At 43.3% G+C, this 25,720-nt stretch overlaps 1 protein-coding gene and 1 long non-coding RNA gene across 4 annotated transcripts in view; one reads left to right on the top strand and one right to left on the bottom strand.

Annotated features, from left to right (window-relative positions):
• Positions 1-1,756: 1,756 nt before the first annotated feature.
• On the bottom strand, positions 1,757-25,589 carry LOC118720071. Its single transcript, XR_004988349.2, has 4 exons — positions 25,578-25,589; positions 22,499-22,501; positions 11,884-11,888; positions 1,757-1,954 (listed from the first exon to the last, which is right to left on the bottom strand). It is a non-coding gene; the product is annotated as an uncharacterized LOC118720071 (long non-coding RNA).
• The window catches only part of SMPX (small muscle protein X-linked), a 52,676-nt gene continuing 35,649 nt past the window's right edge, over positions 8,694-25,720 (top strand). The window contains exons 1-2 of one of the 3 annotated variants that reach the window (XM_045582323.1): positions 8,694-9,004; positions 13,057-13,113. In XM_045582323.1, coding sequence (XP_045438279.1) covers positions 13,075-13,113 — 39 coding nt within the window. In that variant the 5' untranslated portion in view covers positions 8,694-9,004; positions 13,057-13,074. Of the gene's footprint in view, positions 9,005-10,186; positions 10,348-13,056; positions 13,114-25,720 lie in introns of those variants that run through there. The other 2 variants (XM_036440026.2, XM_036440027.2) reach the window with 2 other exon arrangements.

Raw genomic sequence — 25,720 nt, 5'->3', positions numbered from 1 at the left:
TGCCCGCAACCAAGGTACATGCTCCTGACTGGAATCGAATCTGGGACGTTTCAGTCCCCAGGCTGATGCTCTATCCACTGAGCCAAACTGGTTTCGGCGTGTTTCATATCTTATTTTCCAGTGACCGGCAGTGTGTATTGAATCAACTCATTTCCTGTGAATTCAATGTATACATTGTACTGCCCTGCCTACTTCACATTCCCTGCCTCAGTGATGCATTTTAAACTTCCAAGCAGCTATTCCTGTGACCCTTGTACACATTTGGAGCTTCCATACTTACACTGAGTATTTATACAGACTCCGAAAGATATTTCAGTTGCCCTAAAGAATTAGGGTGGAGTCAAGGGCTTTCCCTGATCGTATCTAGTCTGCCAATGTGGATGAACCTAGTTGAGCATCCACCACCAGACACTTAAAAAGAAAGCAGGGACTATTCATGTGGGCACAATGAACAAAGAAGGAAAAGACAGAAGGCAGTCTCCTATCCCACTATTCCTCTGACTTGGAAGCAAGGTAGAATGCTTTCTTTCTTGGTCTGGTCATATCCTTGAGATGTAGGCTGAACAGGATGAGATGTTAGTGATTGTTTTTGGATGAAGTTGTGACTGCTGCTAATCCCCACTTCGAGTCACTTATTCTTAGGCAGGAAGTATTTGAACTCACTAAATGGGATCTCAAAAGCTTTGTCTAAAAGAGAAGGTACCGTATTTTTCCGTGTGTAAGATGCTATTTCCCCCCTAAAATTGTTAAACTGGAAATCAAGGAGCGTCTTATACACAGAAGTCATCTGAGGAGGGAGCGGCATGGGTGTTAGTTATAGTAAGGCTTCCTCCAATCACAAGCCTTATTGTTACTGACATCAGCTTATGCCCTAAGTCTGCAGATGCAACAGGGACCTGAGCGTTCTGAGCCCATAAAGATGTCAAAAAATAAAATGATAAATACCCTTAAGCTATTGTCTTATTCTGAAAAATTCAAACTGAATGTAATCAGCTCTGCAAAAGAGCATGGAAATAGAGCTGCAGAGAGATAAGTGGGACCTCCTCCCACTGAGTGTAGGATCAGACAGTGGAGAAAACAGGAAGAACAACTCCTTAAGATGAAAAATAAAATAAAATAAAATAAAAAAGGCCTTAAGAGGAAAACCAGCAAAATGTTTAAAATATAAATTTCTTAATTTTGTGTTGGAAAAGTGGGGGGCATCTTATACATGGGGGCATCTTATAGATGAAAAAAATACGATACATACTGCAGCAATTTCCTAGTTACATAACTAAACCTTCCTATTTAAAAAAAATTTTTTTTTTGCCTTTGTGAAAGATTGAAAAACATGGCCTTGCTATCTTGCAGCTTCTTCCATCAAGAGGTAGAATTTTAGGGCTATGAATTTCCCTCTACTGTTCATGCACTATTTTCACTATGGTTAATTTATAAAGGATTGTGATTAAATTTTGATTTTTTTCTTCTACCCCCAAATTATTTAGAAGAATATTTAAGAGTCTTTTAAATAGTTTTCTTTCTTTCTGTTGTTAATTTCTAGCTTTTTAGAATTTGGGTCAGGCATTCTGGAATATAAAATTTCTAAATTTGGGGATTCAAGGTTTTCTTGATCTCATAGTACCTTAAACACTTTTGTAAATATTTCTTGGCAGTAGAAAATGAATGTTGAATTAAAAATTTATGTGTGTGTATGTATGCATATCTATATATATAAAGCCATAGCCACCATCGACTGTTCAAGCATCTGACTGGTAGCTATGACATGCACTGACCACCAGGGGGCAGATGCTCAACATAAGAGCTGCTGAGCTGTGGTGACTTGGCAGCTGCAGCTGGAAGGGAGCCAGATTCTGGGGTGTATCACCTGAGAACCATCCTCTAGCAATCCAGGACCTCTAGCGGATGTCAGAGAGCCGTTTTCGGCATGATCTCCATAGGCCAGGCCGAGGGACCCCTAGTATATACATGTAATGTATCTGTATTATACATATAATCATGTATGTGTGTACATATATATCCAATTATGTTTACTAACCGTAATATTACAATCTTTTATATCCTTTTGTTGTTGTTATTAATCCTCACCTGAGGATTTTTTTTTCATTAATTTTTAGAGAGAGTAGAAGGAAGGGAAGGAGGGGACAGAGAGAGAAGGAGAGAAGCACTGATGTGAGAGAGACACATTGATTGCTTGCCTCCTGCATATTCCCCAATCAGGGCCCAGGATTGAATCTGCAACCCAGGTACATTTCCTTGAACCAGGAATCAAACCCGTGACCCTTCTGTGCATGGGCTGATGCTTCAACCACTGAGCCACACCATCCAGGGCTATATCCACTTTTATTTTATTAAAAAAAATTAATATCCATTTTTAAGTAAACAGTTTTCCAAATTCTGAAGAGGTGGCTTGCCAAAAAATTGTTTTTGTATTTATAATAATCTCTGTATTTTGACAAAATGTTGTCAGTACTTAGAGATTCATGACTGATATATTTTGGTGGCCTGTATTTGTATAAAAAATACTTTAACTGACACATATTTAAAAAATTAAAAAAACATTTTTATTGATTTCAGAGAGGAAGGGAAAGGGAGAGAGAGATAGAAACATCAATGATGAGACGGAATCATTGACTGGCTGCCTCCTGCATGCCCCCTACTGGGGATTGAGCCTGCAACCCAGGCATTTGCTCTTGACCAGAATCGAACCCAGGACCCTTCAGTCCACAGGCCGATGCTCTATCCACGGAGCCAAACCCATTAGGGCTAAAATTCTTATATATAATAAATGAATGAAAGAAGTAAAAACTGCAATTACTATTCACAATAAAAATGATACCTATTCAGATGAACATTGATCTTGGTTTCACTTGAAATTTATGACCACAAACCTTAATTAGGCCTCAAGAGCTGCCTCATGGTCTTACTATATTTTTGGAGTAATTCCCTCTCCCTCTCTGAGAGAGCTATTTTAAACCGTCTCAAAGCTCCAAAACGTCTTCCTCACATCTCACTCTCAGCTGTCAACCTTGCTTCTCATTTCACTGCAAAATGATTCTCAGTCAGAAGAGCTCGCCCTTCCCCTTCCCCTGGCAAGTGGACCAAGCTGCTGACCTCTGCATCCACATTCCTTTTCCCCCTCCTGTCACACCCATCACACCCGTCAGCTGCCCTTGCTTCTACAGAGGCCAGCCCTGCCATCTGTGTAAATCAGGTCCCTGCAGCTTGCGGCTGCTCTAAATAATAATCATGATGAGGTGGCTTTAAATATGGCCAGACATTTTGTGACCCTCTTCCCATAGAGAGAGAGGTCCTTCCCTTGAATCTGTATAGGTTTGTGTAACTGCTTTGGCAAGTGGAGCACAGTAGGAGTGATGCTATGTGCCTTCCAAGGCTAGGCATAAAAGGCCATGCAGTTTCTGTTCCTTCTACTGGATAACTTCCTCTTGGAACCTGAGTCTCCATGTAAGAAGTCAACAAGCTGAGATTACCATTCTGGAGAGGCCTCATGTAGGCATTCTGGTGGACAGTCCCAGCTGAGCCAGTCTTCCAGCCATCCCTGACAAAAGGTGCTGGATATGGGAGTGGAGCAGCCATCTTGGGAGTGGGTCCTCCAGCCCCAGCTGGCCCAATTTCAAGAATCCTTCTATATAATAAAAGGGTAATATGCAAATTGACAGAATCGCAGAATGACTTGCTATGACACTCACTCACCACCAGGGGGCAGTCGGTCAATGCAGGAGCTGCCCCCTGGTGGTCAGTGCACTCCCATGGGGGGAGTGCTGCGCAGCCAGAAGCTGAACTGGGGGTCCTCCACAGATCTCTGGTGCATGTGCCAGGTGGCTACTGCTTCAGATCCTGGAGGAGGACCCTCTCCCATGTACCATGTGTCACCAAAGTAGTAGAGTTGCCTTATTTTTATTTTTTTAAAAAGAGCCAGGTTATAAAGTGCTCAAGTGACAATGCAGGAAAACATAATTCTAAATACACTTACAGGCTGTCCAAATCCTTCAAAAATAGTCTATTTTAACACTCATTAGAAAATGACTAATAAGATTAGTGGTCAAGATGTTGGGATAGGTAGACCTGGCCCTCAGAACCTCCTGCAACCACATCAAAATTACAACTAAATTACAAAACAACCATCATGCAGAACCGCCTGAAATCTAGCTAAACAGAAGTCCTACAAACTAAGGATATAAACAAGAAGCCAAATGGAGACAGGTAGGAGGGGTAGAGTGGAGGAACAGTCAGGTTCCACACCCACATGTAGCAGATAAAAACTGGGAGGAATATCTTGGCTGCAGAGATCACCCCCAAGGAGCAAGGGGTCCCAGCCCCATATCAGAACCTCCAGCCCAGTGATCCAGTGGTGGGAAGAGAAGTCCCCATTAGTTCTGGCTGTAACAACCAAAGGACATTGAGTGCCCAGCATTCTTCTTAAAGGGTCCACACAAATACTTACTTGGACTTACTTGCTCTGATCAGGTTTAAATATTGCAGCAATGCAGTAGAACTCAAAAGGCACCTGGGTTACGTAGGGAGGAACTGAATTGTCCCACACATCAGGGCAAGAGCTGGAGGGGCAGCTTTCTCCCAGACAGAAGTGCTGGCAGAGGCCATTGTTCCTTTGATGAACCTGTCCCTCCTGCCTCCCCACCCCCCAGAAAACCAGAGGCGGGCAGCATAGCTGAGACTCCAACCTAGCTCATACTGTTTGTCCCACCCTGGTAATTCCTTGAGACTCTACCTCACCCAGCTTGCAAGCCTACCCAAGCTGTGGACTTCCCTAAAATCTTTCAAACAAGTAGCATCTGGTATCTGTGTGTCCCAAACCTATTGCTAAATGGCCCCAGGCCTGACACTAGTACAGCCAGCCTTTGTTTGCAGGTTGGTCTCTCCAGGGCACCTCCAAGTCCACCACAAGTAGCAGTCATATGCAGATAGCTTTGTAGCCCATGCTGGGTGGACTAGGGCAGAACACAGGTGGCAGCTGACTTTGACCTGCACCTTCTGGGAGGCTCCAGAGCCAGTGCAACTGGTGGACAGATTCAGACCATGTCAAAGCACCACCCAACTTCTCCCACAAGGGGCACACTCAAGGGGCAGACTCAGCAGGCACCAAAACCCCAATGAAGCAAATCCTACTCCACCGGTTGGCACATGCATAGCATTCCTCCACTGTACTTGCAGCCAGTTATCAATTGGGATGGGGGTCAATCCCTCCCCAGTGACATGCCAACAATAATAAAAGGTCAACTACAACACAACAGGACACTACACACAGCCCACACAGGGGGTACACATGACATGCCCAGCTCTGTTGACTGGGGAGGCTGAGCCACTGGGCCCTATAGGACATCTACACAAGGCCACTCTAACAATTCTGGGAGACATAGCAACTCTACCTAATACATGGAAACAAACACAGGGAAGCAACCAAAACGAGCCAGCGACCAGACTGCTGAACTATCGGTTGCTATGATGCCCACTGTGGTCACTAACTGGCCCGATGGAGGGGGGGCGGGCAGCCAGCCAACCTCCAGCGGCCCCTTCTGCCAGCCAGCCCCGCCCCCATCGGCCTCTCCCACCCTGATTAAGGGCAGGGAGGCTGGCCAAACGGCTCCCCCACAGCCCTTCTCCTCCTCCCCCCTCCCCCCTTGCCCCGCCCCTATTGGCCCGCCCCACCCCCTGGGCAATCAGAACTCCAGTATCTATAAACCTGGAGTTGGAGAAATCAATTTGGCACTCTCCAGTGAGGTCTGAGTTCCTGGTTCTAGTTATTTCTGAATAACCCCTGCCTTTCCTTCCACAATATGAAGCTTTCCCTATAAACCCCTTTGTCTTGGTCTGGTTGCCTCAAATCCAGACACTGAGACAAGGACTTGGTTGCAAGTGCTGACCCCAGAGAACACAAGTGGGCCAGGGAAAGGAGAAAGCCAATAAAGTGTAATAATGAGTAGGTTCCTGCAGTGGGCAACTGGGGCTCAGTACTGACGGGGCCTCTGGGACAGTGTAGATCACATCTCAGAATCATTCCACCAGAGAACCGGGAGGTTTTATCACGGACTTTCATCCCCATCGACAGAGCTTTGTCCCTAGTGGTATCCATCCCCCCGCACTCATGGGTCATGCCTACAACACACCCAGGTAACCTACCTTGGAGATGGAGAGAGCACCAGTGGGGAGAAGCAGCGAGATTCAGGCTTTTGAGCCGTGAGGCTGCCCGAGTTCTGAGAACTGTCTACAGCTGCAGTAGAACGCAGGTGGGCAGAGGCAATTAAGAGAAAAGTATGAGCAGTGTTTGCCAAAGTTCCTCTTGGCTTAACCTAGTTCATGTTGCATCTCACCTTGGTTCTTCCCACAGAGGCAGCCATGCCCACGTTGGGCCAGCCTAGTGGACAAGGCATTGCCACCAGGAGCACTTTTCTTGGCAATGTGCGACACCAGTAGCTGTTAAGGGATGGTTGGGGACAAAAGGACTGTGTCAAAATGTATGGGTTGAGTGCAGGGCAAGGGATCAGACATGGCTCATTATGGTTGTTCGTCCATGTAGTGATGTCATCTATTGTCTGGTGAAGAGCTGTGAACAGCTGAAACTGGTTTGGCTCAGTGGATGGAGCGTCAGTCTGCGGACTGAAAGGTCCCAGGTTCGATTCTGGTCAAGGGCATGTACATTGGTTGCGGGCACATCCCTGGCAGGGGGTGTGCAGGAGGCAGCTGGTCGATGTTTCTCTCTCATCGACGTTTCTAGCTCTCTATCCCTCTTCCTTCCTCTCTGTGGAAAATCAATAAAATCTATTTTTTAAAAAGAAAAAAAAAGAGCTGTGAATATACACGTTTAGCCAACCACCTGGGGAAATAGTAGGGTACTCATTAGCTATTCTTCCCCACTATAAAAACAACTGACTTTTGGTGCCATATGATCTCAGAGCATACTATCTAAACAAAAATTTAAAGACACAGTTCTTTTAAATAGCACATGAATAGAATTTCATGGTGAATCCCAAACTGAGATGAACCACAATTATCTACTGACCTCCCAAGCCAGTGCTCGGCAAACTCATTAGCCAACAGAGCCAAATATCAACAGTACGACGATTGAATTTTCTTTGGAGAGCCACATTGTTTAAACTTACACTTCTAAAGGCGCTTCTTCAACAACATAGAGTCGCCCAGGCCGTGGTAATTTGTGGGAGAGCCACACTCAAGGGGCCAAAGAGCCGCATGTGGCTCGCGAGCCACGGTCCTAAGCTATTGGAAAGCTGGTATTCTTTTTACCCACGTGAAAACAAGCCAGTTGCTTCCCTGTGAAATGCATTCAGTTGCAGGGAACAGAAACCTGACTTTCTCATATTAAATGAAGCTTCTTGTCTTCACATGAGAGAGCTCGGAGGAGGTAGCCGCCGGGGAGAGTTCAGTGTTTGACCATGGGGTCAGGGACTCAGACATGGAGTCATTTTCATCCAACGGATGAATTATAAATGTGCCCACTCAGTCTAACCTTTCTGCTAAAGGGAAGTTCTATGTAAAGGAAATGTCAGAGATTGCAGAAGTAAAAAAGAAAAAAAAAGTAATGTTAAAAATAATGAGCCCAAGGGTCCTCCATAAAAATACCCCCAAACAAAGACTAAAACACAATTAAGGAGCATGTCCCTTAGGATCTGGCAGCGTTCTGTGTGAAAAGTGTTTTGCCTACCGGCTGGCATGGCCAACCATTTGAGCATCAATCTATGAGCCAGCGGGTCGAGGTTCGATTTCCGGTCAGGGCACATCCCCGGGTTGCGGGCTCCATCCCCAGTGTGAGGCGTGCAAGAAGCAGCTGATTGCTGATGTTTCTCTATCATAGATGTTTCTGTCTCTCTCTTCCTCTCTGAAACCAATAAAAATATATTTAACAGAAAAGTGTTTTGGCCTCATACCTGGCCCTGGCCTGTGTCATACTTAAAACATATATTTTATTGATTTTTGACAGAGAGGAAAAGAGAGGGATAGAGAGTTAGAAACATCGATGAGAGAGAATCATCGATCAGCTGCCTCTTGCACACCCCCTACTGGGGATGTGCCCGCAACCAAGGTACATGCCCTTGACCAGAATCGAACCTGGGACCTTTCAGTCCGCAGGCCGACGCTCTATCTATTGAGCCAAACCGGTTTCAGCCTGTGTCATACTTAAAATCGACATTTCCTCTTTGTTTTATTTTGTCTGTTATCTCCTGTACTCTAAAGGTCAAAGTCACGGCTACCAATAGAGGCGGTAAAGCAGAGAGAGCGAGGCCCTGTGGCCCTGTAACTACCTTAGTCAGTTGATCTGCGACTATTCTTGACCTCCAAAAAGGGTGATGTCTTAGAGTTCACCATGATATTATAATTATCATCGTTTGGTGACCAATTATTGAGTGCTGATTATGAAACAACTTTAATGGGCCCTAAATGACCAAGCTGGGATGCCCGTGCCCCTGCTGAAAAGCTGGGTGCCATGTCGCCTCTCTCCTATTTTGATTGACCCCTCCTCATCATCTGGCCTCCAGGTAGTAAAGCTAAAGATAGAAACTTTCCCTACTTTTCAGACTTCATGGTGCCCCCTCAGAATACGTGAGAAAATGCAGCCAGCATCTCCTGGAAGATTAGGAGGGCAGTAAGATTCCGTAGCCACCTCCGGCTGACATCTGAGCCCTGCTTTCAGCACGGTCAAGCCTTTCGGAGGCAGCCAGCGTATGGCTTGTATCAAACTCTATATTTAGGAAGAACAACTGTGAGCTATGACAGGAATTCTCTTTAACACTTAGCCTTAAACCGAGTTCCCCTCCAGCCCGGAGCCGGGAGCAGCTCTCAATCCCGGGTGAGGCACCGAGCACTTGAGCTATTTCAGCCACATGCAAAGCGTCGGAATTGAGATCGCAGCTCAGAGGACACCAGGCATCCCTTTCGCCTTCTAAGGAGCCTTGTATTCTTGCACCGGGCTGCCTGGGACTCTCCTCAGGCAGGCGACAGACACGTAAAGCAGGTAAGCAGAAGGACGAAGCTTGGGCAACCTTGCTTTCTGACGGAAATTGCTTTGCTATCTGACTTGGAATGACTACTTTACTTATAACTTTGTAGGCTTGGAACCAGTGGGTGTGTAGCTTCTTTGTAAATTCACTGGTCAAGGGTGATAGTGCTGCTTCTGTTTTATAAAGCGTGTGTGTGTGTGTGTGTGTGTGTGTGTGTGTGTGTAAGAGAGAGAGAGAGAGAGGTTGATATAATATCGAACTAAAAGTAGTTTGTATTGATAGTGACGTTAAGAAACTTTCCAGGGTCCAAGCTTGATGCCTGTGACCCTGCATATTATGTCATTCTGATTCTTATGGCCGGGGCTACAGTCGGTCAGCTGCAGGCTGATTTGGGCTGTAAGCCTAGAAATGATCAGAATTCGGGGCAGAGGAAAGCTAGCTCCTTGGTTTACCTAAATGCAAATGGTTGCCAGTTGTTACACAGTTCAAGTTGAAAATGCTTTTCTCATCTCCCTAAGCGCCAGGCTTGGCCTCAATGACGGAACTGTATCAACGTATAGATGGAGAAATACTCCGGACCCACCTTTTGAAAGTCCCACGTTAGTCAGTGTTCTCTGTACTCGGCAGGGGAGAGGTCAACACTCCCGTGCCTTTGTGGGCACCGGGTTCTGAAATGTGGGAACACAGAGTGCCTCTTCCCTCTCAGGATATTTCAGGCCAAGGGAATAAGGAGCTAGTTCAGACAGCTGACCATCTTCCTACCCCCATCCCCGAATTATTTTTAGCTGCGAGACAGAAGACAATTCCCTCTGGGACTTCGCTTTAGCCATCTAATTGACCAGTTAAAAGAACAAACAAAATCCCTGCTTTGCAAATATTGATTTACTTGCCTCGGAATCCACTCTTATTAAATTAGTGATATGAATGTGGACAACATTTTAGGAAGCGAGAGCCTTGCTTAGAAGTCAGATATCAGATGCCGCCCAATGAAAATCCAGCAGGGGGGCTGTGCATGACTCGGTACGCAGACCATTAAAGGTTCCTCAATGCTTTGCAGAACTGCCAGGAAAACTCCACCGTGCTAAACTGGCAAGCGTTCCCATGATAGTACATAGGCTTTGCAAGAGACAATACACGCCTTGTCAAACTTTCCGTGTTTCCAAGTTGTAGCCAGAACCGGGAGATACGATATCAAGAGTGCTATAAAGAGTACCTCTTTGTAGGAAAAGCAGTGGCCCTCGTGTGAGTGGAGTTGGGCATCTAAGGGAGAGCTTTCGTGTTTTTTGTTTTTTGGTCCCGGACAAGGCACACAGCTAAAGAAGGAAGGTGCATTCTCCACTCTGCATCCCTGACGGAGGTGAGTGCAGGGCCAGGGAAGCAGCCGGGGAACGCTGTCTATTTTTATTCATCGGTGTGCTTTGCCCTGATTTCTCCGCGAATAATGAGGACAGCAAGAACGGCTGCAGAAGCGATTTACACAATTGTGATCTAGCCTGTTTGTGAGGAGCGAGAGCGGGGATCTGACCAACTTTTCAGAGCCGTCTCTATCGCAGGCATATATGTTAAGAAGAAATGTGCATGCAGATGAGATGATAGGCGCTAAGGTGCAAGGGATAGCCATCTGTTAAACGTAGAGGTCCACAAAATCCAAATAAATACAGCTCAGTGAAAATAAAAACAAAACCAGCTTAACTTTTAAAAAACCCAATGCAGTATGAAATAGCATTCATTACCTGATTTTTTTTTTTTTTTACATTTCAACCTGTTAGTATAATCACATAAAGAAATTCCCAATTGTCACAGTTCAAATCAAGACATTTTTTAAAAGTTCCCGTGATATCGGTTAACATTTAGTTGTATATGCAGAGTATTACTATCTGCTGAGATACTAAAGTCCTGTGCAAATTATTGCTTTGCATGACTTCTAATGGCTTTTTGAAGAATAGAAACATTGAGAATGAAACTACCACACTTTTCCTTTTGAAATTGAGCTGTGTGTCCTAAATCCAAAAAGTAAAAACCCTTCATTGAGTCTTTGATATTGCAGGAAAGCAGCCTGCAACCGATCTGAAGCATATAATAGAGCCAAATGCATTCCTGATTGTTCCGTTAGTTGCTGCTTTAGAATTTTTCAAGCAAATTGAAAACAATTCTACCTAGACTCTCATGCCTGCAGGCTATTTTTCTAAATTACTAAGACATTCAGGTGAAACTTAAAAAAAAAAATCTCCTTGTTTTCATGTGTGTGCCTCCAAAGACTATATAGTTGGATATACAAATTATAGATTGAAAAATTATGTGATTATATCATTTCCTATAATAAAGACTAAGACTTTGAAGATCGTAAGTGTTCCTAGAATTCTCGGATCTTTTATCTCTAAAGCAGGGGTGGGGAATGTCTGGCCCACAGGCCATATAAGGCTGGCAAAACCATTTGGTCTGGCCCTGACAAGGCAACCGCAGGTGGGACTCGAAATTCAATAAATCCAGGAGTTCTTTTCATAGCAACATGCATTTATATCAAATGAATTACATTAGGCTAAGGATGTTATACATATCCAAAATGGCCCGTGGCAGGAAGGATCCTCACCCCTGCTCTCAAGCATTGAGGGGCGTTAAGACATCCATTCTGACACTGTGCCTACAGCTGTAGATTAGTATACGGTAGTCCTAAAATGTCACGAGCTATAGGCAACGACAATAAAATAATAAATGTTGGAAGTCAGATATTAGATGCTGACTTTATAGTTCCCAAGGCATTTTCAGGAACACCGTGTCATTTTGTTTGTTACCACAACCTGTGAAGCAGGTACAATGGAAGGAAGTGGCAATGGACCCAGAGATTTTTGAGGGACGTAGCCCAGCTTACCACAGGACATGTGGCCAATGGCACCACTGCTCTCTGGGTGCGTTTCCTCGCCAGTTAGCACACACACTTACACCAGTCAACAGAGGGAAGGCAGTCAACCCATTATATAATTTCCGTTCTAAAAGCAGCATGCTTTGAATGCACTGAGTTCTTTGCTTTTTCACTCGGTTCTGTTGACATTGAATAGACCAAGTGACAACAACACCGGGACAGGGCTGGGCTGTTCCCTGTCCCCTCTACCCCCCCACCCCCCCCAACCATAGTGACCACTGGACCATAGTCAGGTCTCAGGAGCTGAAAGAAAACAAAAATCCTTTGGGAAGGAAGCACTACTACGTCTTGGGGATCTGACACGGTCATGTAAGTTCTATTTGCTTTCTGGGCTGTTGTTAGAAGAGAAGAGGTGACGCCGAAACCGGTTTGGATAGAGCGTCGGCCTGCGGGCTGAAGGGTCTTGGGTTCGATTCCGGTCAAGGGCATGTACCTTGGTTGCGGGCACATCCCCAGTAGGGGGTGTGCAGGAGGCAGCTGATTGATGATTCTCTCTCATCCGTGTTTCTAGCTCTCTATCCCTCTCCCTTCCTCTCTGTCAAAAATCAATAAAATATGTTAAAAAAAATAACACACAGGGGGGATGCGGCCTACTTTCTGGGCTCACTGGGCCGAACAGACACGTGCAGAGAGAGCATCGCAGTAGTAAGAATGAAGCACAGGCCATTTCTTTTTGGATGCTCCACAGAGAGGAGCCGCTCTCATTTGACTGACGGCATAGCCCGGGCAACCACTCATTCAGATCAAAAGTTCAGTTTCAAGCAGAAAGCTCCCGGGTCCCCAAACAAAGGTGTTTTATTCCCACAGCCTCTTTGCTTTGCTGCTTTGGGCGGGTGGGGGAGGGGGAGGGGCGGGCAGGAGGGCAGGGAAGGAGATGATAGCGCCTTTCAAGTTTCGATAGCCTATCATTAGCATCAGGGGCGAGGCTCTCAGGGTTTCTGCTCCTGAATGATTTATCCGGGGCTCTCCGGTTCCCTGAGGCTGTAGGAGGGAGAGTCACTGAGTAACTTGGGAACCCGAGCCTGAAAGAATATATGGCCAGGGAAAGGGGTGACTGCCCAGCTGAATAATGAGTTACGTTCTAATTTATCAAGCCCGAGGATCTGAATGCTGCCACCTCTAACAGTTTCATGCTTGTTTTTTTAGGGATAAGACTGCGTGAATATGTCGAAACAGCCAGTTTCCAATGTCAGAGCCATCCAGGTAAGTAGGCAGATTTGTGTGTTAGCAGCAGTTCTGTGACTTCTAGCCTGTGTGCTTAATAAGCCAGACTTTTTGCAGTTGCTTGAACCTGAGGATTGCTTTCAAGAAGAAAAGAAAGACTCATTGAAGGTACACTTGAGAAAGGCTGTAAGGTACAATGAAAGAGGAAGAAGCTATTTTGTTTAGTTGTGCTGAATGATAAGACAAAGTTTATGAGTGAGAATGAACTGTTCTACAAAAAATGTAATATATATATATAATGATATCACATAATTGTCCTCATCCCCCCATTCCCATCCCAAACCCCTCCCCACATACGCCTCCACCCCCCTGTTGTCCATGGCCACTGGCTAGGCTCATATGCATGCACACAAGTCCTTTGGTTGATCTCTTCCCCTTACCCCAACCCTCCCCTACTTTCCCTCTGAGGTTTGAAAGTCTGATCGCTGCTTCTCTGTCTCTGGGTCTGTTTTTGTTCATCAGTTTATGTTGTTCATTATTTCCTCTAGATGTGTGAATGTAGTGTGTATATTTTTTGACGTGTCAGTTTTTGACAGGCTCATTGATAGAAATTAAGAAATCCAATTTCCATTTTAATATCCAATTGAGTTTTTTGAGCCATCTGTTAGAAATACATCTTCCTGTAAATAATAAACCTTTCTTGTCAAGTGTTCTTCCCAAGGCTCGGGTGTTTATCTTTTAAAGTACATATGCTAGAATGTCTCAACAAGCCCTCTCAGCAAATGAATTCTTTGGTTGTTTCAACTGACGTGTCACGCTCACAAAAAGGGGAGAGGGAAGCAGGCATGTGGGAACACAGATACAATTATGGAGATAACGTTCAATATTTGTTTTTGCCAACTTGTTACTTCTTTTAAGGGCTCTGTGTTCAACTCTCAGATGGCTACCACATTAGGATGTTGGCCACACGCTTTATTGTAAAATCATATCTTTCCATCAGCATGGAAACATCTGTGCTTTCAGACTTTTTCCCTGGACTTTTAAAAAATTACATCTTTTTTCATAAGTATATTTTGATTTCAGAGAGGAAGGGAGAGAGATATAAACATCAATGATGAGAGAGAATCATTGATCGGCTGCCTCCTGCGTGGCCCCTACTGGGGATCGAGCCCGCAACCTGGGCATGGGCCCTTGACTAGAATCAAACCTGGGACCTTTCAGTCCACAGGCCGACGTTCTAGCCACTAAGCCAACCCAGCAAGAGCTTTTCTGAATACTGCAGAACATGTGGCACTTCCTGAATATTTTGGGTCTGACGCACCATCCCAGCATAAGCATACTCATAAGCGAGTGGTGGTATTTTGGAGGGGTGTGCGAGTGGCCAGGTTGTGGGGTAGGAAATCCTGGTGCACACTGGGAGTAGAGAAGGGACAAATCTTTACCTGTGGTGATCAATGCACAGCCTTACATGGATGGACTTCTTAAGTGGCAACATCTACAACAACCTCTGGAAACGTGTCCTAGAACAAACCACCAAGGAAGAGCCTATTGGCCAGGAAGGAGCCAACTTCACATGGCCACACTTGGCCATCTGGTGTCTGCCTAATGAGTCTGGGGTATATAGCCTGACATTGGCAGTGCAACTTATTTTACGTCCCAGATCTGTGGCCTCCTTGGGCCTTTGAGCCTTCGAGCCTATTTGTGTGGATTGAATTTACCAGTGTGCATGGCTGTGAATGGCATGGGCTCTGAAGCCAGATTACTGGGGTTTGAATCCTCAGTCCATTTCATATGGGTGTGGGATCATGGGAAAACAAGTTTACCTCGGTGCCTCTATTTCCTCATCTGTAAAATGGGGGTAATAACGGTACTCACCTCCGAGGGCTATTCATCCAAGATGCTCAAAACAGCAACATAAGCCCTCATTCAGTGTCAACTGTTATTACAATGATTATTATTTAGGAACGCTCTATGTGAAAGTGGTGAGAGTCATGCAATTTGATTGCTGCACTTGAAGCTCCCAAGGCACTAAACACAAATTTCCTTTTTATTTTGCAGGACACAAAAACATAGTCCTCTCAGGCTGCCTTTGCTTCTCTCCCTTTTAAAGCTGAAAGCGTGTTGATTTTTCTTCTTTAGTGCTTCCCTCAAATCGACACTGAAAATTCACCAGTGTTTTATCTAATAATTTTGACCTTGATATATTTTTAGCTTTGTAACATTTACAAAGTTGCTATTGACTGCTCTCAATAGCTGTTATTATACCGCATTTAAAAAAAATCCATCCACTCTACCCAGAGTGGTTCCTTACGGATGTGGTATTGCCTCTCTGGATATATTTGATGCCACACACACAAAAAAACCCCTAATTTAATGCACCTTCCAATGAACTATTATTTCTTGTGGTTAAAGAGGATCTGCAATATCTGATATTTTCCTATTATTTCTGCATTAACCTAAAGTAGGGTCCATTAAATAAAATGGGAAAATGGTTACGCTAGACAAATGGCTTATAGTAGGGACATTATCTAGGGTCTAGTGTTGTCTGGGACAAAGAGAAGCGCCAGTGGATGAGGGAGTGTCCTGGTTGTATAAATACCATTTAAAGATCTTAAATGTTCTATTCAACACTCTCCTTTTTATTAAGAGCTTATCTCAAAGTCAGGACAACTGTCATTTCCTGGGTGCATGCTTTGTGCCAGGCACCATACTAGGTGAAGGCTATGCAAAGATGAATTGATAGCTGATCGCTGTGTTCAAGGAGCTTACAGTTTCCACAAGTTACTAGCTGTGTGCTTCTGGGAAAGTTGTTTCTTCTCTTTGTGCCTCGGCTTCATCATTCATCAAGTGGGAGGAAAATACCAATACTGATCTCATAGGTTTGCTGCGAGTGTGAAATGAATTAATACACATAGATGCTTAGGCAGTGCCTGGTCCCTTGTAACTGATCAATAACTATTACCCATTGTTATGAGTCATCATCTAGTTCAATAGTTCCAAACGTGTGTTTCTTGGAATTCTAGTTTTATGGGATGTTGTTACTTAGAGGGTTCCATGATAAAGTGTTTGGGAAACATTATGTTGAGCAGAGTTGAATGGGATCTTGACTGTGGAATTTTTCAGAGTGCACTACTTGCTAATGGTTTCGTAGGTTCCCAAGAAGATGGTAACATGTATAATGTTTTTTAAATATATGGCACCATTTTCATGAGTACTTTCAGATTAGTGTTTAGCAGGGCAAACTTCTGGAAATGATGACTTGGATCTTTCTTTTGTCTGGATTGAACGAATCTTAGCCACTGCCAACCATACTTTTAACAGTCAGGCATTTAGGTAGCTGAATGACTTACTGCAACTATGTGCATCAGACAACATGGAGCCCAACGGTTACAAATCTCTGCCTGGCCACTCCCTCACTCTGTGAACTTAGTTTACCCTTTGGTAAAATGGAACAATCACTATTTAATAAAATTATTGTAATAGATAAACAAAATAATGTATGGTTTATGGCACACAAATTCCTTAAGAGATGGGTTTTGTAACTATCCAAGCAATGCAAGAATGGCCTTGCTTTCTCTTCAACTGGTTCCATCTGCCCCATGTTCTAGAATAAGAGGGAGGCCAGAACTAGACCCACACTGAGAGGAGATGTTCAGGTGTCTTTCACCTACATACTGAAGAAGAGGTGGCCTTGGAATTGTAAGAGGATTCTATGGAAGCCTACATTTCTCCTCAGTTGTATTCATGAAATGTCATTTCTGCCAAGGATATAAATATATCCCTAAGAACTCAGTTGATCTTTTCATAGCATAGAGAGGGCCTTTGTCTCCAAAGCGGATGATAAAAACCTATTCCAGATGTGGGTGAATCTTTTCTCAAAAAAAATAAAAAATAAAATCCCCCCCCAAAACAGAAAGTAAATATTTTGGGATTTGTAGATCATCGGGTCTCTGTTTCAACTACTCAACTCTGCCATTATAGCACAAAAGCAGCCATAGGGAACACATAAATGAATGAGTGTGGCTGTGCGCCAATGAAACTTTATTTACAAAAACAGGTGGCAGGCTGGATTTGGCCCATGGGCTGTAGTTTGCTGACCCTGGTTCTCTCCAGGGTGACTGTTAAACTCCATTGTTGATGGGGATGGATTTGCAACCAAGGTAACGCCAGCACACTAGGCACAGTGGATCTGATCCCTGCAGATGAAAGAATTTGATGTGACAGGTGGTGGGGAAAGCTAGAGCTGCTGGGAAATCTAATGCCATCAGCGATCTGCTTGGTGAATTTTCCTAATGAGAACAAGTGACACTGGCCTGTCTTTCCCCTTCCTCTCGAACACACTTCATTTGAAAACCACCATGGGCCTTCCCAGGGCCTCAGGCTGCCCAGAGCCAATGTTCTCTTGGTCGTCACTTGTGCTTTCTCACCACCATTGATCAAAGCAAGCTGAGTATTATTTGTCCTCTCCCAGGAGTTCTGAGAGCTTCATGGTTAAAAGGAAAGGAGTCCTGTGCCCTCGTCTTAGCTCTGCTCCGTAACTTCACTCCCCAGGTCCTCAGAGTCTGAAAAGGGAGGGCGTTTCATTAAATGACCTCTAAGCCTCTGCCCAGCTTCTAATACTTGATGAACTTCTTGAGAATAACTTCCAAGGTTTATTATTAGAATGATAATAATAGTAACAGGTCCTTCAGGGTTTACTATGTACTTGGCATGGCGCAAATGGGATTTCTAAGGATTATAATGAAAGGTTTAGAGAAGTGCAAGAACTCACAGGATCAACAGCTTGTAAGTAGGACAGTCAGGACCCAAACTCAAATATTTTTCATCTTAAAAGGATCAACCCTGCAACACCGTTTAGCCTCATTACTTACCATCCCTGCTTTGGCATGGAGAGTGAGGATAGAGGAGCCAGTGCAGACCATCTAAACTAAAGGATCATCATGAGTACTAAGGCTATTTGAAAGACAATGACCTCTGAGGTTTGAGAGTCTGATCGCTGCTTCTCTTTCTCTGGGTCTGTTTTTGTTCATCAGTTTATGTTGTTTGTTATTTCCTCTAGATGTGCGAGATCATGTGATCCAAGAAATACCCCTGTAAGAACCTATACTGTGACAAGTGGGGGTAAGGGGAAGAGATCAACCAAAGGACTTGTGTGCATGCATATGGGCCTAGCCAGTGGCCATGGACAACAGGGGGGTGGGGCATATGTAGGGAGGGGTTTGGGATGGGAATGGGGGGATGAGGACAATTATGTGATAACATAATCAATAAAAAAAATACAAAAAAAAGAAGACATCTTATGGATGCTGGGTCCTCCCTTTAAAAGAGGTCAACCATCATTCAGAGAGTGTCAGCATTTCAGTGAAAAAGCTAATAGCCTACACTCATTAAAGTAATCTTAAACGTAAACCGGCTAGGAGTGACAAGTACAAAGTAAAGTGACAAAGTGGCAACCGCAGTCTCAAAATAGAAACGACCCTGGCCACAGGATTCCCACCTCTCTGCTTAAGTGACTTAGTCAAGCTGCTTGTAAAACTAAATCTGACTCTTTTATCAGACCTTTTAAAGGAATGATTATTGAGTCCTGCGTCATTAGTGAGTGCGTAGCTTCTTACTATGGGAAGTTTTCCATTGTTACTCAATCCACATGGAGAACAGAATATCTTGATGTCCCAACTGTTAGTATGCTTTCTCTCCTCCACCTGTTATCATTGTTCTTCTGCTCTCCACTGATCAGGCATAAAGACTTTGTGGAAAAATAAAACAGCCCTACCCACCAAAAATTTACATATAGGGACTCTATAGTTTCTGGTCTAGGATTTCCAGTGTAAAAAGGGTCTTAGGGTCGAAACCGGTTTGGCTCAGTGGATAGAGCGTCAGCCTGCGGACTGAAAGGTCCCAGGTTCGATTCCGGTCAAGGGCATGTACCTTGGTTGCAGGCACATCCCCAGTGGGGGGTGTGCAAGAGGCAGCTGATCGATGATTCTCTCTCATCGATGTTTCTAACTCTCTATCTCTCTCCCTTCCTCTCTGTAAAAAAATCAATAAAATATATTTTTTAAGAAAGGGTCTTAGGGATATGACAATCCTTAGTACAAAAGAATAGACTACCACCACCCATGATTGGTCAGTTAAATCAACACATTGATTAAACTAAAAAGGATAATAATACATACATACCTTCCTTTAATATTTTATTGAAATTTAAACATAAAAAAATAAACTTTCCTTTGCCACTTGTTTTAATGTAGAGGTAAGGCCCTTTCTTTGACTGTACCTACTGTTGTTTCCCCCCCCCCCCTTAGGCAAATTACTATAATGCATTGTTTATGATTTCTAATGCTGGACTCTAAGTGTAGCCACAACTTGAATGTCGAAGTCTGATTCTAGGGGTTCAGTGCTACTTCCAGTCAGTAATCTTTGCTGCTCTAACCAGGGCGCCATATTGGTGGCACGAGGCAAGCAGTTATATTCTGGCTAAGAGATGCCATTGTTGAGGTTGACATTCACACAAACTTCAGAATTATCACCTGCCTCCAACCAATAGTGCACGTTATCTTAATAGCTATAGAGCGCATTCTTGAAGTTTGCTTTTCCCTGGATGAGAAGACTACAGTTGAGTCATTCAGGAAATTGTTGACGAGAGCAAAAAGTGTTGAGAACAGAGAAAAAAAAGAAAGAAAAGCTTTTAGTAAGAAACATCATGGGTGAAGAACAGTGTCTGAGTGGGAGTTTCTCAAGTTGAGTCAGAAAGTTTGGTATATTCGGAATCCATTCCACACGTCACGAATCCCTGAAGATGAAGGAGTTGTGCATTCTACTAATATAGACTTTTAGTTTAAAATAGGCTGCATTATATTTCAGTGGTATGTATGTATGTCTCTCTTAATGTAGGCTAATATACCAAATAGGAATCTCATTTTCTTATCAATTATTGAGGAAACACACCTTTTTTTCTGAGTCTTCAGTGAAAGATGCTAGAAATCTCAAAAGGCCACTTCCTGCTCGATTCAAAGGACTGTGACTGTAAGACTAGGAAAGCACAGAAAGAAATACGAAATGCAATCCTATAGTTTCCTCTGCCCACTCATCGGAGAATGACAGGGGGCGGGGTATAGATTCTGGCAGGAGCTGCTGGGGACCTTTGAAAACTAAAGATATAATCAGTTGGGGGTGGGGAGGGTCATCTGAAACAAGTGTTCGAAGGGAGGAAACTCCAAAACCCTCAGCACTAAAAGGATAGACAGAGTCAGGACCAAGAGGGAGGGGGAGATCAGAGAACAATGATCATGGCAAGAAAAGTGGGCTGGGATGGTCAGTGCCCAGTGGTTGGCAACTATCAGAAGCCAGCCCACTGGGGAAAGATATTCCATTGTAAGTCACACAGGAGTGGCTGTGGAGGGCATATTGTTTTCAGAATCCTTGGGCTCGAAGCCTGGAGCCAAGCAGGAGGACAATACAAATAATTAAGGGAGTAGTGGAGTTAACTTACAGGGAATTCTTTCTGCTTTTCTTCACCTGGGCAGATCAAGTGTGGTATTCATTTCACATCAGATAGGTCTATTATCAGGGAACTGTATCCTGTTCTGGCAAAAGATGATCTAGTAGATGTTTTTCCATTCCCAACTTCGAGGATGTAACAAATTATGTATAGCTTGGGAACGCGATGCACTGGGTCTCTGCGTCAGAGGCATATTTAAAAATAAGATGCACAAACCTCAAGGAGGGAAAAGAAATCCAAGGAGATGTGTTACAAAAACAAATGCAAACAAACAAACAAACAAACAAAAAACAACAACAACCTGCCTCCTTTACATTTATACAGACTTTATATAGAGAAGGAAGTCCAACATTAGAGCAACTCCAGGTCATCAATGTTAGATTTTTCTGTGTTTGTTTATTCTTTCATAGAAAGTAGCTCATGTCCAAAACTCATTTTGAGTAGTAGATATCATACCCAATTTAGAGACAGAAAAATGGAATCATTGAGAAGGTATTTTATTTGGCAACAGTAGTCAGTGAAAGAGACAAGATATGACACAATCGTCTAGTTAGTGGAATAAAAACAGAGCAATAGGTCTATGTATTTCTATCAAATTCAAGTTAGAAGGAATTTTTCTTATGGCTATAATTTAGTCTATAACTTGTCCCTCAAATATCATCGCCCTACAATTATATTAATAAGTCATCTCTAACACTTTACAAGCTCTCTGACACTCCCTTTCGTTGTACATTAATTATTGGGTACTTGACACATTCTTAGTCTGCTTTGGATCCTGTCAATATTTGCAGTCAAAAATCCATTGAGGTTCTTCGTTTCTTAAGTGATGTCTTAAAGATGGAAAAGCATCAAGTCAGCGAGTTCAAAGTTCATTTTTCAATGTGCCTTGTCATTGATAACTATGCTGGAATTATCCATTTGTGTGCCCCTTTCTAAGGCCATTTTCAAAGTATAAGCGTGCAATGTTGGAACAAGTTTAGAGAATTTTAGAGTGGTTAGAGCTTTGGTCAAGTGAAAAGAGCTCTTTAGAAAAGGGTGTGATGGAGTCAAAATCCTGGCCCTTTTGTTTAGACTCCTGGATTTTCCTCGAACTGTTTGCGTGACCTTGAGCAAATCATCTCATCTCTTAGGAGGCTCCGTTTCCTCTTCAGTAAAATGAAGACCATCCAAACATCAGAAGTTTATTGGGAAGATGGAGGTGTTGTGATGACCAGGCTCAATATTGCAGCTTGGGGGTGAATAAGGTAGTTTGTGGTAGATGGGTGTCGGGGGAGTAGTTATTGTCCCATAACCTTACCACCTGATTAACATGAAAGCTAGTCTCAAACCCAACTCTGCCACAACACAGACCTTTGTTAAAGACACAGCATTCATTAGCTGTGCATACAGTCTGGCTGAGAGCTGGATGGAGCCTCAACCCTTGTACCTTTAAGTGCTCCAGATTATTGCCACCTTGCAGAAAAGGATCACGTGAGGCCGGTGGGGATTCTGTTGCCCTTACTTGGCAGCAGCCAGCTGGAAATCCTCCTTATCAATGGCTGGACACAAGCCTATTTGGGGGATTAGTCTGCTACAGTCTTCAGATTCTTACACTCTGTTCAGCAGGGTGGGGATTGCTTCCAAAATAGTTTAGCCAATCTTCGTATCTTAACCTCTAATTTCATAAATAAAATCAATTTCTAATGCTCACTCTATTATTTCACCTGTCTTTTTACATCCCACCCCCCCCCCCCCCAAGCAATGAGGCCTCGGGTGGTGGTGAAGATATGGCTAACAGAATACTTGACGGAGCAATCCTGGGAATGTAGTCTTGGTGATATTTTACCCAGAAGGATAAACTCCCAATTAGAGAAATAGGTATTCCTAGTGTTGCAGTTTAAACCAAAGTGCACACATAAAGGGTGTCCCCCCAAATGTATACACGTACTTTGGTTAATTATAAGGCAGTATTTTTAAAAATATATTTCACTTTCAAAATGGAGCTATCAGCTGTTAAAGTGTGTATACATTTTTGGGACACCATGTATAAAATAGCATACTCTCTATAATAAAGTAGTTTAAAATAAATTCCAGACAACTTAACAATAGGCAGAGCAAATATTTTAAGTATATGTTAATACTCATCCACTTAGAGATGATCTATTTCAGTGGTCAGGAAACTCAGTCAACAGAGCCAAATATCAACAGTATAACAATTGAAATTTCTTTTGAGAGCCAAATTCTTATTTAAAAAAAAATATATTTTATTGATTTTTTACAGAGAGGAAGGGAGAGAGATAGAGTTAGAAACATTGATGAGAGTCATCGATCAGCTGCCTCTTGCACGCCCCCTACTGGGGATGTGCCTGCAACCAAGGTACTTGCCCTTGACCGGAATGGAACCCGGGACCCTTTAGTCCGCAGGCGGATACTCTATCTACTGAGCCAGACCAGTTTTGGCGAGAGCCAAATTTTTTAAACTTAAACTTCTTCTAACGCCACTTCTTCAAAATAGACTCGCCCAGGCCGTGGTATTTTATGGAAGAGCCACACTCAAGGGGCCAAAGAGCCGCATGTGGCTTGCGAGTCCCGGTTTGCCGATCACTGATGTATTTCAATGGCTGTTAGATTGGCTCCACAAGTTCTGTGGAACTGCTCATGGCCCCGAGTTTGGGGGAAGCAGATGGGGTTCTGGGCTCCCTACCACCTCAGTCACAGCAGTTCCACCTCCACCTAGTTTGCATTTTAGATGTTTTCATAACACTTTACTTAAGGAAAGGTTCCATGCCAAAGGTTTGAAAACCACTGATGAAGCCTAACATTCATATTACAAATGGGGAAGATAAGTACCAAAGCAGTTGTCACTTTTTCAAGTACAGATTACCTGTAGCAACTCTTAGTGTTGGGCTCTTTTCACCACCATAAGCCACCCATGTACTGCCAGGGCTGACTAGCAGACCCTGAGCAACGGATGAATCCATTATTCTGACACAGGTTTCTGTGAAAGAGAGGCTAAGGGGCTTGTTTGGCTTTCGAAACCAAAAACAGCCCCAATTGCCTGCCTTCTTTGGCTTTTATTGTAACAACAGCTTGAACTAAAATTAACTATTAGATATAATCAGCAGGGTAAGCATCCTTGAGAAAGCAAATGCTTCTACAAGGTCAGGTTTTAAAGACTCAACATAGAGATCCTAGCAAAACACCCTGGGGATCAGATTTGTTTGGAAAAGCCAAGGTAGGGGCTGCCATCTTCGGCAAGGTCCCCTAAAAGGCTCCCGATCCTTAGGAGAATCCTCCTTACAGACTTTCCAACCAAGTTCCGTGCTTCCCCACAATGCACCAGGGAGAGTTTACACGCATGGCTAAAATTAATCTGTGCGCAAGTAAAGGTGGTATTCCCAGATCATGTCCTTTACCGATACACTGTCTTGGATGACTTTTACATGTTCCTTTACTAAAAACTGCAACCTACTATAGAACATACACACATGATTAAACGGGTTAGTTCAGCAATCAAACCCTTCAGAAACAGTTTTAGCTTGAATTCATCATTGGGAAGATGTCCTTTGAAGAAACTTAATAAATGGGCCATGGTAGTAATGATCTAATCCGTTAAGCTTCTTCCAAATAGTTCCTATCTGGACTTGACCTCTTTCACCCAAACGGACTATAGTAATGGAAATAGTTTTTGCTTCAATAGAGATCATCTTCCTGGGTCTTATACATTGTTTTGATCTTATTTCAGGACCCTAATGATATATTATCCAATCTGTGACATGCAATTATAAAATACTATTATTTTATGTCTTGCTAAGAAATAAAACATGTCAATTAAAATTTTACGATACCATTGCTGCAAAGATACATTCTGATTTCAGAGATATTAAAAGAGGTGCATCTCGCCCTCATAAGGCAACAAGTGCTTTATCTTAAGTGGAAAAAATATGTTCTACCTTCAGAAAAGCTTTAATGCTTCTTTTATGGGAGTGACAGTCCTGGTTGAAGTGGTTTGCATTAAACATTCTTGCCTTTTGATATCAGATGAAAGAGGGACAAAATTCAAATTTACATATTCTCTTCACCAAGTTCAAATTACTTTGTCAGTATATTCCTAGAATAATGTTCAGCATAACTCATGTTTACTAAAATGTATTTTTTGTTAACTGCAGATGGAGATTAGTACGTTATTTTAAAAATATATATATTTTATTGATTTTTTTACAGAGAGGAAGAGAGAGGCATAGAGAGTTAGAAACATCAATGAGAGAGAATCATCAATCAGCTGCCTCTTGCACACCCCCTACTGGGGATGTGCCCGCAACCAAGGTACATGCCCTTGACGGGAATCGAACCTGGGACCTTTCAGTCCACAGGCCGAGGCTCTATCCACTGAGCCAAACTGGTTTCGGCTAGTACGTTATTTTAACGAAGGACAAGACTCTGTGAACTGTGAGCCAATAAATGTGACTTTCTAGCACACTTTTTATACAATGGTGTGTTGGGAAGAAGGTAAAAAAACGCCAATTATAGAAACTTAAAAAAGCGCTGGGCCCAGCCAGTGTGGCTCAGTGGTCGAGCATCGACTTATGAAACAGGAGGTCATGGCTTGATTCCCAGTCAGGGCACAGACCTGGGTTGTGGGCTCAATCCCCAGTATAGTGCGCGCAGAAGGTGGCCAATCACTGATTCTTTCACATCATTGATGCTTCTATCTCCCTCTCCTTTCCTCTCTGAAATCAATAAAAATATATATTTTTAAAAAGTGCTGGAACAGCCCTACGACATTATGGAAAGGAGGAGGCAGTTGAAGAGGTGCGATTGCCCCCCTCCCATGTTAAATCTGAAGGAAACTGAAGGAAGGCGAAGGTGTGGGATGGTTTCTGTGGATGTTATTTCCTCCTTCCCTATCATTATGTCCTCCTTCCTTATCCCTGAGAGAAAAATATTAAGCACCACAGGAGGGCAACAGCCGGAACAAACTGTCTTCAAATTCTCCTATTGAATTGGACCGAAGGATGAATACCAGAAATTTGTGATAAATAGAAGTCAAATTTGCCTTTGCATATTTCTGTGCTGTCATTACCACAATTTTCTTGAGGTAAAAAGCTTTAAAGATGCACTTTGCAGATGGATTTTTTTTCTCTCACAAACAATTACTGTCTCAGA

The sequence above is a fragment of the Pipistrellus kuhlii genome, unplaced genomic scaffold (assembly GCF_014108245.1).
Source record: "Pipistrellus kuhlii isolate mPipKuh1 unplaced genomic scaffold, mPipKuh1.p scaffold_m20_p_16, whole genome shotgun sequence".
NCBI classification, from domain to species: Eukaryota; Metazoa; Chordata; class Mammalia; order Chiroptera; family Vespertilionidae; genus Pipistrellus; species Pipistrellus kuhlii.
This window is presented reverse-complemented; position numbering and strand designations above follow the sequence as displayed.